The sequence below is a fragment of the Trichosurus vulpecula genome, chromosome 4 (genome assembly GCF_011100635.1).
Source record: "Trichosurus vulpecula isolate mTriVul1 chromosome 4, mTriVul1.pri, whole genome shotgun sequence".
Classification (NCBI taxonomy): domain Eukaryota; kingdom Metazoa; phylum Chordata; class Mammalia; order Diprotodontia; family Phalangeridae; genus Trichosurus; species Trichosurus vulpecula.
In genome coordinates, this window is record NC_050576.1 from 220,165,287 (window position 1) to 220,183,837 (window position 18,551).

Here is an 18,551-nt window from a genome sequence, read left to right on the forward strand (position 1 = left end):
GACAGAGACAAGCTACCGTCCCACGAGGTAGAAAAGGCTATGATGGGCCTGGCCTCTCATCTCCTTGAACCTAATAGCCTCTAGTTAAAGCAGAGGTACAGCCAAGGGAGGCAGAAAACTTCAGTCCAAGTCTAATAGGAAAAGAAATGTTTTAAAAAAAAAATCTAGAGTCCTTAAAGTCCTTCTACAGAGAAGACTTTTATGGGTCTTGATCAAGTCACAAGGCTGGAAGAGATCTATAGCTGTATCTCTGTTAAACTGGCCTTAGATCTTAATCCTTGACTCAGATTAGGGAAAATTGCTACACTTTCCTCCCCATGCCCACACCCTAGAAACAATGGGCACTGCCCAAGTTTTCACAGTGAAGTCAAGACTTGCCTTGGTGTGGGGACTTCATAAATTACCAGGCCCAGAGCACTGACCCCACAGTGAAAGCACGGTTGTAGCATCTCATGTTAGACCTCATGCCTCTCTCAACTAAAATCCTCCAGCTGTGATTTAAACTCATTTCCTCAGCTATTCAGACCACAGTGAAGAAAAATGGTTACTACCTTCAATGTAAGGATACAGCTTTAGTCTTCCTCTCTATTTTCCCTTAACTAAGTATTTCTAATTCCTATAACTATCACTTTGAAACTTTTCAGCATGAAGAGAATGATTAGGATAAAGTCTTCAAATCATGCCAGAGAAAAAATTTTCAACCTCAAGGAGTTGATTAAAAAAAAAAAGAGAAACGTTACGTGTGCCTCAGTTCCAATGCAGCTACCAAGGCCTACATGGGCCTCCAACGGCTTCCCACCCACAGCTATGCCCAAGGTCCCCCAGTGGCCTTTACTTCAATACCTCCAAACTTACATGCTTGAATCAAGCCTCCCTCCACCACAATGATGAAAGAAATCTCAAGTCCATGAGACAGTTCTGCTTTAATGCTTAGACTTTGAGTAGAGCAGGGTCAATCTGCCCCACTCTACCTGAGGAACCAAGAATCCTTCCTTGGGGATAGGCTGTACCAAGAAATCCACAAAGCAGTCCTGGCCAGCTCGGGCTTCTTCTACTTCTAGGTTCACCACACGGTACATATTGGCATGGGCTACACCCAAGAACGTGGGCTCTTCTGAGTCCAGCAACTCCTTTCTATAAGAATAGTTTCCTCCCTGATGGTAGATTCGGAAGCCACAGGCTTGGGGTAACAGGTAGGACCAGCAGAGAGTACAGCTGAGAAGAAGCTTTTTGAACCTGTGTGACTCTGAGTGGACACGCTGCCAACAGGTGTGGGAGGCAGTAAGGTCCCGGACCTGGGACAAGGGTGTCATTAGGCTGTTTGCATCCACTACCTGCCAACAGAAAGAAAGTTCAGAATATTCCCCTAATTCCTCACTTTCATTTGCAACATGGAAAAGAAGAGCCCTGTGCTATTTACAGGTTGGGCACCAGCACCACCCCCTCTCTCTGAGACAAGGGTTATTACCAGCAAACTTTGTAGTTTGTTCCCAGTTTTATAGCAATATCATGCCTTTTCCTTGCGAGGTCAGCATAAGCCCTTAACAGGTTGAGCCCCCAGGACCTCAAGCTTCCTTTCTACAAGTCTTAGAGCAGGAATCTTCATCCTTAGGACTTCTCACCTGGATTTCTCCAAGGCGACAAGTAAAGTTTTCATCTTTCTGGCTGCCCAAGGGGCGTGTGAAATTAACAAAGATGTCTTGCAAAAAGCAGTTCTGAAGATTCACTTCATAGCAGCTGTGGAGAGGGCAGAGACAAGCTATGAAGACAAAGGAAGAAGGAGGGGCTTCTATGTTGAACAGAATCCCCTACTACTTCACTGAGTGACGAAACTCCAGCTCAGCTGCTTACACTGCCGACTGCTTACCATGACCCAATTCCACATGAGCCATGGAAGTAGGGGGTTTGGAGGCAAAGTGACAAAGGCCCTGATCCAGGGCCTAGGGCTCCAGAGATAATAGGACCTATACCCTGCAGAGGCCTAGAAACCTGCTGGACAGGGCTGTTCCAAGAGGCAAGAGTGACTAAACCTAGGAGTTTCCCCACCACCCTCCAGACCTAGGAATTCTCAGCTTGGAAATCCTTACACCCACTCACCTCTAGCCCATCTTCATGGTAGGCCAGCCCCTTGCACAGTGCAACACACCCTTGGGGGAGGGGGACTCACCGATGGATCCAGCCCCCGTCGAACTGCTGGCTGCATCTACCAACCCACCTGAGCAGCTTGGCTGGGGGCACCCGGAGAGGTCGGGGAGTGTGCCTAGTGGTTGGCCCTGCTAAGGAGACAAGTCAGGAAAAATATGAGGTTCAATTCTATTTTTCCAGCCAGATCCCCAAATCAGAAATGCCAAGAAGGAAAGAACCAGGAACCAGGAAGAAACCAGCCAGGAAGCCAAAACTTCCATTTTTGAAGAAGTTGTCACATTGCAGGCATCTGATCTCCCTTCAGTAAAACTGAACTTTGAATAAGAAAAGCACTCAAGGATAAGGCTCCCCACCTTCTCCTCTACTCCATGCCACTTTATCTGCTCACTCCCAATGACACGCCCAGCTGGAGGTACAGCTTTTTGAGCTCAAAGACAAAGTCCTGGACTGTTGGAATTAGTCTAAAAAGGAAAGCAGAAATGAATTCTTCCTCTCATCTACTTATGATATGATCATTCTGGGGCATGGTATCCCTACCTGCAGACTCTACTAAGAACTCTTACTACCTGAAGGAAGGAAGAAAGCATAGACAATTTAGCTGAGATCTTAATATCCACTTCTGGGACCCCTGGAAGGCCCCTCCCAACACTCCTTCCACCCTGTTGGTTATCCAAGTTCTTTCAGACTTTTGCTTCCACAGATGACCACAGAAGCCAAAGTAAAAAGCCCAGAGGGAAGAAAAGACATCAGAGGAAAGGAGTTTAGTGAAGGCAAGAGGGAGACCCTATTCTGGTTCCTCACCATGTACAGAGGAGATGCCCCCAATGTTACATCTTCGAGCATCCAGGGTGGAGAGTTCCAATGCAACGGTGATATCTGTGCGCCCTTCCAGTTTGTATATTAGGGACAGATAAATTTTTGGTGGTGCTGGGACATTCAGAGAAAAAAGCCTAAAGGAAAAAAATTATGCAATGAGAGGCCTTAGAGAAACTCTACTAAGGTGCTAGGCTCAATCTCTACCTTTCCCTTCTACGATTTAGCTGTTTGGCTAATGATGGCTAGTATACTAGTTCCAGTTACAACCATGACTTTGGAAAGTCACGAGGAAAACCAGAGCTTCCTCAAAGCAAGGCACAACATATGCCGAAAAGCTTTATCTGCCCTGGCCCTCTAGCACTTTGCCCTACCAGGCAGGAAAGCTTAGCAGCCAGCACAGAGGCAAAAGAGAGGCTCAAAGTCCCTAATCCTCACTCATTCACCTACCTCACAGCTACCTTCCCACTGTTGGAAGGAATCATCCCATGAACAAGCAAGGAGCTTCCTCCATTCCAGGCATCCATCAAGCAGCTGTGAATCCTCACCCAACCAGACTCACTTTCTAGTGCATGGTCTCCAAATATAGGCTGGATTTCCTGAGCACTCAGGTGGTACCAGGGTCCTATTGTCTCCTCCTAAAAGAAAAACACAGAGGCAAGGAGAGCATTCTATGATGTCATGCAGGACAAAGCAGACAGCACGAATGGACAGAGATCAAAGTTGGATATCAACTCTATTCAGATCACAAATCCTAGTCACACCAAACAAACCTCCCCTTCATTTCTCACAAATTTACAGAAATTAGAAGACAAAAATGTAATACAAGTTATAAGTAATACAAGGGAAGGCTCATTGGCTGGAGTATAAGGCAGGAAGGGGCATATCTGGAAATTACTGTTACGTAAAGACAAAAAGCACCAATTAATTGTTTTTAATCTAGCACAAGCAGGAAACTCTTGTTCTACCCTCAACCCAGCATGAATTCAAAGGAACAAGAGAACCACAAACACTCCACACACCTGTCCATAGGAGAATCTCCGTGTTCCCAAGCCCAGACAGAATGAGGTGACAAAGGGCAGGGAACAAATGCTGTGAGTGGGCAGATATTGCTCCAGCAAACTCCAGAACCTACACAGAGACATGTGGGTGCAGGAAGAACTCAAGAAATGTAATAAAGAGGAGACTCAGAATACTCTCAAACTCAATCACTCTATCTTATAGCTTTCCCCAACCCCATGCAAGACGAACTTTTACTTGCCTTGAAATACCTTTGATAAAAGTCTGGTATCCAAGCCATACAAGTAATTGACACACATAAAAGACCAAGAGCCACTGTTCAATATATAAGTACCCCAAGAAGGGGAACAGTTTTCAAAAGAAGAAATGCAAATTGTCAACAATCATATGTAAGGTTTTTCCAAATCATTAATTCTGAGAAACTCACACTAAATTTTAGTGTGTTTATAGTTTGTGAGGTTTTACCTCACATCTATGAAACTGACAAAAAAAAAAAAGAAAGAATCAAATTAAAGGAACTATGGGCCAAGAGACAAACTCATATTCTGCTGGTAGCGCTGTGATTTGGACCAATCATTCTGGAGAACAATTTGGAATTATTAAAGAAAAGTCACTAAGCTGTTCTGGCTCAGTAAACCCATGAGCAGGGCATATGCCCAAGGAATCAATGACATAAACAAAAGTTTTATATATACATACATACATATATATATACACACATACATATATATATACACACATACATATATATACTTATATTTTTATGTATGCGTGTGTGTGTATGAACAAAACAAAATATTTATAACACACTGTGTGATTGCAAACTATAACTTCATGCTTCCTCAGTCACCTTGCTTCATGCACCAGAAATGCCAGTCTGACGGAAGCAGTCCCTCAGTCCCTGACCCATCATCCAATCCTCACTATTTTTCCATCTCTTTCTAGGACATTCCTACCTGGGGGCAGCCAAGCTGTTTGATTTGCCCAGAAAAAAATCATCTGAGGTCCCCTTCTCTGACTCACTGATCTACTAGTAGAAGCCCCAAGAGGGACTGAGAGCTCACCTGTCCTCGTTCTGGAAGAAATCCTTATTATCCAAGCACTCATATACCCAGCCAGGAGCAAAGAGCGCAGCTGAGAACCCATGCTTCCGGATCAGCTCCAGTGACTGCAGAAAGACAGAAGGCAGAGAGAAACAATGGTCGTATAAAAGTAAAAATAGTTCTTCCACCGCCTTCTCTGAGGCTGCGGTTACAGATCAGGATTCTCTCAGGATCTGAGTAGGAAGCAATGGGTCTCTAATTCCTCATCAAATACGGGACATGTAGTTCCCTATTTTCCATCAGTCTGTTCTGAAATTTTCACACACTCTTCTGATGAACTCTTGGTTTTTTTGTAGCTCTTTGAAAGCAGGTACTGTTCCACTTTTCTCTCTTTTTTTTTCAGGGGGGAAGGCAGGGCATTTGGGATTAAGTGACTTGCCCAAGGTCACACAGCTAGTAAGTGTGTCAAGTGTCTGAGGCCACATTTGAACTCAGGTCCACCTAACTCCAGGGCCGGTGTGCTACTCACTGTGCCACCCAGCTGTCCCTGTTCCATTTTTATCTTTGTATCTCCCACACACAGCACAGTGCCTGGCACATAGACAGCACTCATAATGCTTGTTGGTTAAACAAGCTGCTGAGATCCACGCAGAATCCTATCTGAGCACTCTGTAGTTTCACACATTGACCATAAGAGGGCACTGCAGGGTGGAAGAAAGCCAGAAGGAATGTCCAAAGTGTATGGCACGTAGGAAACCTCATACCTCATTACACAATCAGAATAACTGGGAATAAGAAGAATGTTTTGTGATGGCATTAATTTACTCATTTAAAGCTTAATTAGTGACTGAGGACCTCCCTATAGAAAAAAAAAAAAGGGACAGGACTGACAGCTCAAGAGACAGATTATCTATTTTTCTCTCATGAGGCATATCAACCCCCAACCTCCCTTTTCCTTTTTGCTGCCATAAGTTGTATTGCCAGGGGAAACTCATAACCAACCTATCATTTTCCAAAACCAAATATCCCAGGTCATCACCTAAACTGACCAAGGAATTAAAAAAATATAATTCCCCAAGTCTGCTCTGCTGTCTTGAAAAGGTACAGAAAAAAGCTAAAACCTAGTCAGAACAGACAGTACTGGTGGTCCAGGCTACTATCAAGTGCACAAGAATTTATCATAGGATCATAGATTTAGAGCTGAAGAGATTTCACTTAATTCAATTCGTCATTTTACAGATGAGGGAAACTGAGGCCCAAAATGGGTAAGTGACTTTCTTAACATCACAGAAGCATTAATAAGGGGCAAAGATAGGATCTGAACCTGAGATCTCCAACTCCAAATCCAGCACTACTTCTCAATGATCTGACAGTCAGGATTCATAGTCATAAAATAGAACTGAAAAAGCTTTAGAGATTGTTTAGTCCAACCCTATTCCATCCCCCAGCTTCCCCACCAATCTTCCTTTTCTCAGAGAAGAGAAGGGACGTGCCTAAAGTCTGTGTCTGGAATACAGGTCCCCAGATTCCCAGTCGTCCGGGGCTGAAGTGAGCCCTGTGGCCCCCATGCTGGGTATTCCACAGGTCAATGGTCTCTTAAATCTCAATTTCTCTATCCTAAGAAGAATGACAGCACCTTCCTACTCCAAGATGAAGGGAAAGGTGAGAAAGACAACAACCAATCTGAAAGAGCCCTTAGGGCACTGCCACCACCTCAAATGGTGACTATGCCTCCCTCTACCTCCCCCCTCCTCACCGCCACCACCCCGACTCACCTTGTTTGTGTCAAATCCACCTCCCACGACATTTCCCCGGGCAAATACATCCACTCCTACATACACATCTGCTTTGCGCACCTCGAAGGCTGCCATACGTTCCAGGTGTTCCTCCTTCCAGTTATAATTGGTAAAGATACCATCACAGGAGTCAAAGAATACCCTGGGAAGCAGCAAGAGACACAAAATTGGGGAAGGATCAGAGCAGCCAGTCCTGCTCTCTCAGCCTTTACTGAGCCCTCTTATTCACAAGGACGCCCCTTCTTCCTGAAGTTGAGACTAGAGGCATGCTCCCTGAGAACCCACCTTGCCTTTTTAGAAGCTCCTAACGGGCAGGAACTGTGTCTGTAAATCACTCTCCATATAATTCTAAGTGCAAGGCCACAAGCAATTATTCCTTTTGATGATGAATCTAATCAGACTGCACCTTCTCACCCAAAGTGGCCACAAATTTATAGCTCTCACAGGTCAGAGCCACTGCCACGAATTCAAACCTCTCACAGGTCAATGCCACTGCTGAGTTTCAACACACACACACACACACACACACACACACACACACATTTATTCATACGCAAATGGCCCAAAGTTTTTTGTTTGTTTTCTTTTTTAAGTAGTTCATGCTGCCCACAGGAGCGAAAAGCATTAATATTCTTTACAACCAACCCACAACACATTATGATTGGCCTACGCAAATAGTTATGCTTAAAGGTAAGGCAAATTAAGAAAAGCCTCACTTCCTTCAGAGGTAGGCTGTATTCTTTTAGGTGGGAAGACTGAATGCAGCTAATTAGGCCTGGAAAGGCAAGGATGAAGACTAGATCCTTCTCAGAGTTGCTCAGTTAATCTGGCAAGTACCTTCCAGTCATAACATTAGCCATCCTTATTGCATTGAGACTGGAATCTATTCCAATCTCTTTTCACCCTTCTGCCCACACTCAGCAGACAAGGAAAACAGAGACCAAAGCTGCCACTGTTACTTCAGCTCACCTATTACTTTCATTCAATTCGTTTTGCCACTTTAGCTGTCCATCCTTCAGTACACTATCATACCAAATCACTAATCCACCTGGCACATGTTGGTGCAATTGGTCAGTCAGGTATTGCAGGAAAAAAGGAGTATTCCCCACTGCAGCCACCTGTGAGAAGGGAGAAGAGAAGATTTGACATTGTCTGAGTCAAGTGCAGTTTAAAAAGGGCTCTAGGTAAGCGAACTCTTCTCTCAGGATAGGAAGAAAACTAAGCCGCCTATACTCGGGCCATCACTCCTATCTCCCCCATCTCCCCTACCCCCAACCACCACCAAATTGTACACTCTGCTGTTGTGGCGGCTGGTCTCTGACAGGTGACTTTGTCTTACCCATACCCAGAGCCCCGTATTACAGAAGGGCTGTGTCACTGTGTCACCACTATACATATCTTTTCCAGCACTTTTCCAGCTTCCCTTTTTGTGCTTTCTTCCTCATTAGAACATAAGCTCCTTGAGAGCAGGGACTGTCTTGCTAACTTGCTTTTGTTTCCTCAGCATTTGGTATGATGGCTAGCACATGTAAAACCCAGAGGGGAGAAAAGAACTCAATTAGGGTAGAAGGGTAGCTGGGGGGAAAGGACCACACTCACACTCAGTGGGTTCTCAATGTTGATCAGCCAGCCATCAAAGCGAAAAAACTGTGCAATTCGGACCAGCTGATCCGCCACCTTCTGGTAAGAGGATGGGTCTCCAGACAAGAATTTCTCACAGAGCCGCCCACCTTCTGTCCACTCTGTGATCAAGGTCCCTAGAAGACAGGACAGAAAGGTTAGGATGGAAACACCAGAGTTGTGACTTCAGAGGTAAATCAAAAGGCCACCAATGGGTCTGCTAATGAGTTCTGGCTAGGTAATGATAGCAGACATTTATATTTTACTACATATTACTATCCTCTATGGTCCATCCAGACAGGCATGTGGCTCACACACGCTATTTCCCATCCTAGTGTCTTCACCCACACCTGGCATGAATCCCTTCATTATCTTAAACTCTCTTGCTTCCTTCAAACGTAAGCTCATGCATAACTTCCTACATGACCCATTGGATGCTAATGTCTCCCCCAAACCCAAAATTAACTTGTTTTTATTTACATGGGCTTCTTATTGAGCAAACTCTCATTTCAGGATGGGTAGGAGGCTACTGGTATGAGCCAAGCTGCCTGCATGCTAGCCATCATCCCCATCTCTCTCATCTCCCCCTGAACCAAAATCTTATATTCCGCCCTTGGGGCACTGGTCTCTTACAGATGAGCTTTCACTTTGTCTTGCCCAGAGCCAGTCCCTCATTCTACTTCCAGGCCGGGTCCACCACGTTGCCACCACACATACCTCCTCTGCCCTCACCTTTCCAGGTCTCTTTCAAGTGCTGTCTTCCCTTCCCTTCCCCAGAGAATGTAACCTTCTTGAGGAAAAGAGCTGTTCTGTTTTTTGTCTCCATATTCCCAATGGCTAGAACAGTGTCTTGCACGGTGTTTAATAAATGCTTGACGGATTAAAGTTTGTAAAAATACTTTAGATTTGTTTTCTCATTTACAACACCCTTATGAGGTTCTTCTAATTACTACTATAGCCATTTTACCGGTAAGGAGGCTCAAAGAGGCAAAAGTAAAGCATTGACCATGGCCCTATGGTTAAGGCAAGATCTGAACCCAAGTCCCTCCTGAGGCTAAAGCCAGTGCTCTTCCCTCTATGCTGTGTCACCTCCTCTAGTGGCAACAGCAGCTCATATTTATGTAGAATTTTATGGTTTTACAAAAACATCTTATTTATATGATCTCATTTGATCCTTACACCAATCCTGTTGTGTTGGCATTAGTATATCCACTTAGCAGATGAGGAAACTGAGGCACATACAGGTTAAGGGACTTGCCTAAGGACCCAGAGCTAATAATGGTGGAGAGTTAGGAGAACTTCAAAACTAGGTTTCTAACTTCAAGGGCAATGTTCTTTCTACTACAGCATAGCTAAGGAGGCAGTACGGAAAGAACATCTGGGTTCCAATCTTGGATCAGCATACATCCTTCCCGTGTGACCTGGGGCAGGTCATTTATACTCTGCCCCTGATTCCTAATCTGTACAATGAAGGAGCTGGACTTTAAGATCCCTTCTAGCTCTGTGAACCAAAGAACCAACACATTTATAGACACTCCCAGACCAATCTCCCCTTCCCACATCCCTCTGACCTGCTACTATGTACACTCTCTTTAATAATCGAAGCCTGCCATTGCTCTTACCCAGCACAGAGACCCCATGCTTATGGGCAGCATTGGTCCAGACCACTGGAGGGATGGTGACTGTGCGATGGCTGAAGTACACAAAGATGTCAATGCACTGCCAGTGGTAGAAGGTGTAGGGAGACTCTGTCATAGAGCCTTGAATAAACCTAGGTAAAGGAATAGGATGAAGTCAAATCACAGGACACAAAATGGGAAACTCAATTCAACAGGCATTTATTACGTGCCAACTATGTGCTAGGCATAGTGCGATAAAAAGACAAAAACCAAAGCTGACCCTACCCTCAAAAAGCTTATGTCTTGTTGGAGAGAAAAGGACATGTACACAGGAAATGAAATGAAAAACAGCAAGTCGTGAGAAAATGTTTGCCGTAAAAATACTTGGGAGTGTAAACACCTACCAAGTGACGCTCAGGACATACATGAATAAAACTACAAGATGCTTTTCACAGAAATAAAGGAAGACAAATATACCAACTGTTCCTAATTGGATTGTGCCAATATAATAAACATGATGATACTACCTAAATTAATTTAGTGCCACAACAATCAAACTACCAAGGGGTTACTCTAGGGTGCAAAATAATAATAATGCAGTTCATCTGGAGGAAGAAGAGGTCAAGAATAGCAAGAAAAATAATGGGAAAAAAGGCAGGGATGAAGGGAACCTAGTAGTACCAATTCTCTATACTATGAAGCAGTAATCCTCAAAATTATTTAATGCTGGCTAAAAAACAGAGAAGTCAGAAAAGTTGATCCATGGAATAGGCAAGATACAAAAGCAAATGAACACAGTAGCAAAGTATTTAATAAACCCAACAATACCAACTATTGGGATACCAACTATAAGGCTTGCTATTTGACAATAAGTGCTGAAAAAACTGCAAAACAGACTGGCAGAAACTAGATTTAGGCTCCAGGGGTGGGGAACCTGGATTTGTTCTGTGAAGTCTGTATTCAATCAAAAGGTCACACTTGAGGGCCAACAGGGCCAATTGTGTAGGTTCCCTGCCCCTGGTTTAGACTAACATTATTACATATACACCACAATGAACTCCAAATGGATACATGACCTAAATATAAAAGGTCATAAAATAAAAAAGCTACAGGAGAAGAGGAGATATTTTTCACAATTAAGGATAGGGAGAGATTTCATTTCTAAATAAAAAATAGAAGTGATCACAAATGGGTAAAATCAACAATTTTGATTAACTAAAATTTAAAAGCTTTTGCTCAAATGAAATCAATGCAGTTAGAATTTGAAAGGAAACCTTTACAGCAGATTTCTCTAATATAGGTTAAGATACTTAGAAACTTCAAATATATATAAGAACAGCCCTGTCTCTGACTGTGCGCCAGACACTTATCAGTTTTACAGACAACTCTCTAAGATGATAAATAGTAGAAAATGTGCCAAGAGAGTTTCCTCAGCAGGGTGTTTCCTATTCCAGGAGATTACAGGTCCAGTAGCTATTCTCTATATAAGAACAAGAACCATTCCCCAAAAGAGAAGTGGTCAAATGTGAGTTTTAAAAAGAAGAAATGCAAGCAACCAGCAACCATATGAAAAAATGCTTCAAATCACTGATAATAAGAGAAAAACTAAAACAACTTTGAGCTTTCACATTCTGGCAACGATAACAAAAGGGGAAAATAGCAATTGCTATAAGAGCTCTGGGAGGAAAGATACGCTAATGCACTTTTGGTAGAGCTACTAATTGGTCCAATCATTCTAGAAAACAATTTGGAACAATACTCAAAAACACTATACTCTTTGACCCAGCAAAAATACTACTAGGCACATATCCCAAAGAAAAATAGGAAGGATCCGTAAATACAAAAATATTTTTTTGTTGTAGCAAAGAATTGGAAATAAAGTAGGTGCCTATCATTTTGGGGTCTATGAATCTAATGGAGTATTATGATGAATGACAGATTCAGAGTAACCTGGGAGACATATAAACTGAAGAATAAAATGAGCAGAACCAGGAGAACAATTTATACCGTGACCACAATAATGTAAAAAAAAAATGAAAAACTTTACAACTTTGTTCAATGCAGTGACTGATCATGATTTCAGAAGACCATTGATAAAGCATGTCTCTTGGCAGAAACGATGAACTACAGTTATGGAATAAGACACAAATTTTTAGATAAAGGCAAAGCCTTGATTTGTTTTGCATGACTATACTAATTTATTATAAGGTAGGGTGAGTTGGTAGGAAATGACAGTGATGGCAAAAAAAAAAGAGAAAAAAGCATCAGTAAAATATAAAATATACAAAAAAAAGTGAAAAAGGACCACAAACAGGGCAATCTTGTTACTTCTTTGTAAATAAACACTAAAATACACATTTTTGAAAACTACAGATAATAGGGGTTTTTTTTTGCTCATCTTTGCATACTGAAATATTTGCGTTTATAGATGATTAACTTAATAAAAAAGACAATTTTAAAAAGATGCTTGCTGAACTAAATAACTGAATTCATCCATGTTCATTATGACTCATCCCTACTGCCAAAGTAATTCCCCAGGAAGCATCTTTCTTTTTGGGTTTGACATGCAAGATCATAGGATCCTGGGCTTAAAACTGGAAGAGACTTTCAATACCATCCAGTCCAACTTCCTCATTTACAGATGAGGAAACAAAGACGAAGCCAAAGAAACTCTGTGATTTGCCCAAGGTCACACAGTATGTGCCAAAGTACAGTACACCTTCACTGTACCACAACTGCTTTCCATTAGTGGAATCTATCTTTCAAATTTGGAGGAATAATGACAATAGATAAGCAGGCTTCCAAAAAAGGTAGGAGATTCCATTATTTGTTCAGGTAAAGTCTCCCTGTGATCCATAACAAATCTTGCATCAGTCAATAAAAGCCAGGAAACTCAGGATAGATTGTGAAGCTATGGGAGGATGGTTAATTAAATGAATCAAGAGAGAAAACAAGCTATAGGATTGCCCAATGTCCCAAAACTAGTTAGTTACAGAAGCAGACTTAGGAACCAATGTCTTCTGATTCCTGATTCAGCACTTTATTAACTATACCTCATGGTCTCTCAATTTGACCACTGTTTTATTGGGTGAAGGGGAAAATTTAACTCACCTGTCACCTAAGTAACCGCCCATCATGTCATGGCACACCAGAGTCCGAGGCCTCTGGCTTTGAAGTGAGGGTTGGCGATCTGCTAGGGGTATCATGGCAATGTTAAAGGCGTCATCACTACCTGGGGTCCATGCCAGAAGCTCCTCCAGGGAAGAAAAGTAAAAGCTGACAGGTTCAGTGGTGTTTTTGTCATAGTTTCTAACTGGACAGATGAGAGAAACATTGGGGAAAGCCATTGAAATGTTGTAACTTTGAAAATGAAAAAGAACTTAAACAGATGAAATCTTGAGAGGAAGGCATTAAGGCAGGAGTTCTTAATCTTTTTTGTGTGTCAGGGACCTCTTTGGCAGTCTAATGAAGTCTAAGGACTCCTCAGAATGTTTTTAAATGCATAAAATAAAATATGTAGAACTACAAAGGAAATCAGTTATAGTAAAATGCAAATACAGTTATCAAAATATTTAAAAAGCAAGTTAAGAATCCTTGCCATTAAGACCCACAAAAATCAATGTGTACAGCTTCAGGTTTTCTCACCTGGCAAGGGAATTGGCTTAAAATTGATCACCTCTCGAAAGACTGGATTCTGGCTCTCTTCCACACTTTAGCAAAGAAAAAAAAACATAGAGAAGCTGTTAGTACAAAATAGACTAGGATTAAAATAGAAGAAATATTTCCCTTTCAATTTTCTGTTCCACAAACATCCTGCAAAGAAATTGAACCTATCTTCCCAGAGTTTGTACAATTGCTCACATTATATAATACATTTCAGTATATTGGCAACCTGAGTCAAATAATTGTTGATTGATTAAGAGACTTCTGGGTGATTCTACCCTTCTCCTTATTATTAGATATCATGATAGTGGGAAAAATAGCCAACCCAGAAGACTTGCTCCAAAGACTAAGGTCAGGTTATATCATAGTGGAAACACTGCCTTCAAAAAGGCACTGTGCTCAAATACTAGGAAAAAGACAGTTTCTGCCCTTAAGTAATTTACAAGCTAATGGGGTAAGAAAATACAGAAAAGAAGGGGGGAGGGATGGCAGAGAGCCGAGAGAGTGAGAACGAAAGCAACAGGGAAAGAGAGGACTAGGAAGACCTGGAGCCACTGCCACACCCTGCTTAAAATACCGTCAGATAGATTCTCTTATTAGAATGTAGGCTCCTTGAGGACAGGGATTGTATCTTTCTTCCCTTTTTTTGTATACCTAATGCCTAGCAAAGTGCTTGGCATATTTAATACATGGTTATTGATGGATGTATAGGCTGAAGGAAAATGAGGTGTCAATAATAACATTAATAATTCACTTGTGAACCTGGGTGACTAGGATGTTGGAGCCTTCAACAATTACCTCACAGTTTGGAAGAGGGATGGAACTATAGGATAAGGACATCTGTCACAACCCATCCATTTTGTAGGACTCCTTCTATCCTATGCAAACCGGGAAAGGGGTGGGGGGCAGGCTCTAGGAAAGTAGGTGACTCACCTATTTGAAGATACATATGGTCCTCTGGGCAGAGATTAAATTTGTTGGGGGTGAGGCTTGGGGAAGGGAATCAATTTTCTCACAGGCACATACAGAGTTACTGCTGTGGAATTTCATACTGAATAGGTTATAAATGCCCTAGCTCAGAAGGGAAAAGACGGTACAATGGAGAGATGGGGTAGAGTGGGGGAGTGTCTAAGATTCAGGGTAGGCATCAGAGTTGGAGACAAACCCTAGCAATCACTACTGTGGGGAGAGTGATTTGCAACCCATTTCCCATCCTCATTTGGTTGATCACACAGCCCCTGGAGTCAGGGCTGAGCCCCAACTTTTGAGACCAGTGGCCTAGAAGACAAGAATAGTCTAGCTGGGAGTGATATCATTCATAGTAGACAAAGTGGGCCGTAAAATGTCAGAGGTAGAAGGGACATTGGGACCAGACCACCCTCTTCATTTTACAGATGAGGTCTCGGGAGCCCTCCTGAAGTGACTCGTCCAGGGGCAAAGACTAAGTGGCCGAGTCAAAAGGGGTCTCATAAAATTTAAAAACTGAAACCAACAACCTAAGTCGGCAGCCTCACATAACAGTTAAGAGCCCTGGATTTGAGGCCAGAGTCCTGGATTCTGGTGCTGGCTCTGCCACTAACGAACTCTGACCTTAAACGCAGGAATTAACCTTTTCTGAGCCAGGTTTGTCATCTGACAATGAAGGACGAGGACTGGCAATCCCTAGGGTGCCTTTGGTGATCCTAAGTCATAGGATCCAATAGGGATCCCCTCCCTGAACGAAGGAGGAAATTCGAACGAGGAGACACTCAAACAGGGCTGACTCCCCTAAGGTCACACTCGTACAAAAGGCTTTTTCTTAAATGCAAGACCATTAAGTTGTCCAGGAGGGGGAGGGGAAAGCTAGGGCAGTGTGGCCTTGCCTAAGGCGTGCAAGCATGGGATCCGCAGGCTGGAGGAGAGGAGCGGGGAGCCGAGAGCTACGCGCCCAGAGAAAGAGACAGGAACGTCCCTTCCGTCCAAACCTAGCGTGCTCTCGGCCTCTCCCTCCCATCCCCCACCCCGGCACTCCACATCCCGGCCACAGGTTTCCCGGCTTCCCCTCACCTTCGCCCGAGCCTCTTCGGCGAGCGCGGCGGCTTCGGCTTCATCTCCCGCGGCTGCTCCTTCTCGGCCGCCGCCGCCGCCGGCATGCGCAGGCTGTGCCGCCTCGCTGTTCCGCGGCTTGAACCTTCCGCGGACGACTCCATCGGGTCTCCCGGGAGCGGCCTGTCACAGGTCCCCAGATCAGCCCCTGTGAGTGACCCCAGAACTCCCGGCGCGAGCTTACAGATCTAGGCGCCGGCCAATGGCGCCGTTCGGCCCCGCCCCTTGAGGCCCGGCCTCCAATCAGGAGCTCCCAAACACCTCAGGACTTACGTCCTTAGGGAGGGGCCAGGCTGCTGGTTGGGAGGGCTCGGGGGAGGACCCGGGCTCCTGAGGCTGACCTGCTGCTTGAACTGAGTAGGTACTCTCCGAAGAAGTGATGAATGGATGAATGAATGAATGTGGGGGCGGGGTAGTAAAAAAGGGTTATGTCTAAATACGTGGGGTTACAGGTTTTTCCCTTCTGTTCTTCAATCCTCACCACCCCCGGTTTGGGAAGCCGTAAGTCCAAGCTGCCCTGGAAGACGCCCAAGCCAAGCTGAGTTGTGTGTATTTATTGTGACTGGCTTTGAAATGTTTATGAGGCGTCCAGCTCTGGAATCTGAAGGCTATCGTTCCTGCTGTCCTGACCACAGCTGGAGCTTGCAACAGGATCTGGGCGGTGGCCATGCTGTGCTCCTGCTTAATTTGGAAGGAGCAATAAAGATAAGGATTTCCTGAAAGCAGGAGGCTGCCTAATAGTGAGGGGAAAGGAAGAAGAGAAGGGCTATTGACGGTGCTTGGACCCCACTTCCAAAATCCCATTTCTCCCTAGCCTCAAAAACACTCCCAGGCAGTTTCCCTCCAGCCCAAGGACAGCATGCCCTAACAAAACGTTTATCTCTCCTTCCAGCTGCACCTATAGAATTTATTGGTTTGAACTGGTTGTGTACTGGCTGAACTAGCTGTGTACTGGCTCATAGAGAGGTTTACTACTCTCTGAACTATCTTATGTCTCCCAAATTCCTCATTATACCCATGTTAGACCTAAATATGTATATATATATATATATGTGTGTGTGTGTGTGTGTGTGTGTGTGTGTGTGTGTGTGTGTATATATATATACTTCCATTTATCTTGTCTAACAAAACATTGATGGGAGCAGTCTGGGTATTTCCCAGTCAGCCCTGACCATTAGTTGACTTAGTGATGTTTTAGGCTTAAAACCACACTTTCGTGTACAACCTTTCCCCCCCCCCATTTCCCAGTGAATTCTGGGTAAAATACCAGCTCAGTAGATACAAAAAGTGCATGTTCCTTTAAGAACTGACCACTCCTTAACCACTCCCTAATCCCACCCTGAATCATCTTGTTAGCATATCTGGCACCTGTTTTACTATAGTTAATCCCATATAAACATTAACTGCACCCCTCTAAGGTTGCAGGTTCCCTAAGAACTCTTGCCCACTAAAAAGTGTTGACAATAAATCTTTGCCACCTTGACTTAAAGAATGCTTGAGTCCTCGAATTCATTCCAGATGACCCTATCTGGGAACTCCAGTCTTGGGGTTCTTGTATCTCTCCTAACCCTCATCATTATGATCCCTCTACTTTGTACAAAGAGACTTTGTACCAATGGTTTAGAGGTGGAAGAGATCTTACCAACCGATGATGCAGGGTGGCATGGTGAAAAAAGAGTACCTGAATTTTTTTTTTAGCTTTTCTTTTTCAAAGTTTAATGATATTTTATTTTTTCCCATTTACATGTCAAGAAAATTATTGGCATTCATTTTTACAACATTTTGAGATCCAATTTTTTCTCCCTCCCTCCCCACCTTTTGAAAATGGTAGGCAGTTTGATATAGTTTAAACATGTGCTATCATGTAAAAAAAAAATCCATGTTAGTCACAGCTGTGAAGAAGAAATAGATCAAAAGGAAAAAAACATGAGAAAGAATAAAGTAAGTGAAAAAAATATGCTTCCATATGCATTCAAAGTCCATCAGTCCTTAATCTGAATATAGATAGCATTTTCCTTCATAAGTACTTTATACCTGTCTTGGATCATTGTGTTGCTGAGAAGAGCTAAGTCATTCATAGGTGATCATCACACAATGATGTTGATACTGTATACAATGTTTTCCTGGTTCTACTCATTTCACTTTGTATCAGTTTGTACAAGTCTTTTTTTTTCTAATTAAGATTTTTTATTTTTAGTTTACAACACTCAGTTCCACATGATTTTGAATTCCAGATTTTCTTCCCCCCCTCCCCCCTCACTCCCCAAGACAGCATGGAATCCAAAGTATCTTCTATATATCCGATATAACTTCGCATTAAACTTATTTACACAATAGTCAAGTTGTAAAGAAGAATTATGACCAATGGAATGAATCATGAGGAAGAAGAAACAAAACCGAAAAAAAAACAAAAACAAAAGAAAAAAAAGGAGAGCAAATAGTTTGCCTCAATCTGCATTCAGACTCCATAGTTCTTTCTCTGGATGTAGCCAGCTCTCTCCATCATGAGTCCTTTGGAGTTGTCTTTAAACCTTGTATTGCTGAGAAGAGCCAAGTCTATCAAGGTTAGTCATCACAGAATCAATATATCTGTGGTTGTGTGTAATGTTCTCCTAGTTCTGCTCCGCTCACTCAGCATGATATCAGGTAGATTTTTCCAGGTTATTATGAAGTCCATATCTTCCCCATTTCTTATAGCACAATAGTATTCCATGGCCTTCATATGCCACAATCAGCCATTCCCCAAT

At 43.1% G+C, this 18,551-nt stretch overlaps 1 protein-coding gene across 1 annotated transcript; it reads right to left on the bottom strand.

Moving 5' to 3' along the window:
• Positions 1–697: 697 nt before the first annotated feature.
• ENGASE (endo-beta-N-acetylglucosaminidase) lies at positions 698–15,954 on the bottom strand. The gene is made up of 14 exons (XM_036756153.1): positions 15,766–15,954; positions 13,702–13,766; positions 13,168–13,369; positions 10,060–10,208; positions 8,417–8,574; positions 7,787–7,935; positions 6,797–6,959; positions 5,043–5,146; positions 3,981–4,089; positions 3,409–3,596; positions 2,947–3,095; positions 2,168–2,276; positions 1,623–1,737; positions 698–1,334 (listed from the first exon to the last, which is right to left on the bottom strand). Exons 1-14 carry the CDS (start codon positions 15,906–15,908, stop codon positions 924–926), a joined length of 2,214 nt encoding a protein of 737 aa, XP_036612048.1. The 5' UTR covers positions 15,909–15,954; the 3' UTR covers positions 698–923.
• Between the last annotated feature and the right edge of the window lie 2,597 nt (positions 15,955–18,551).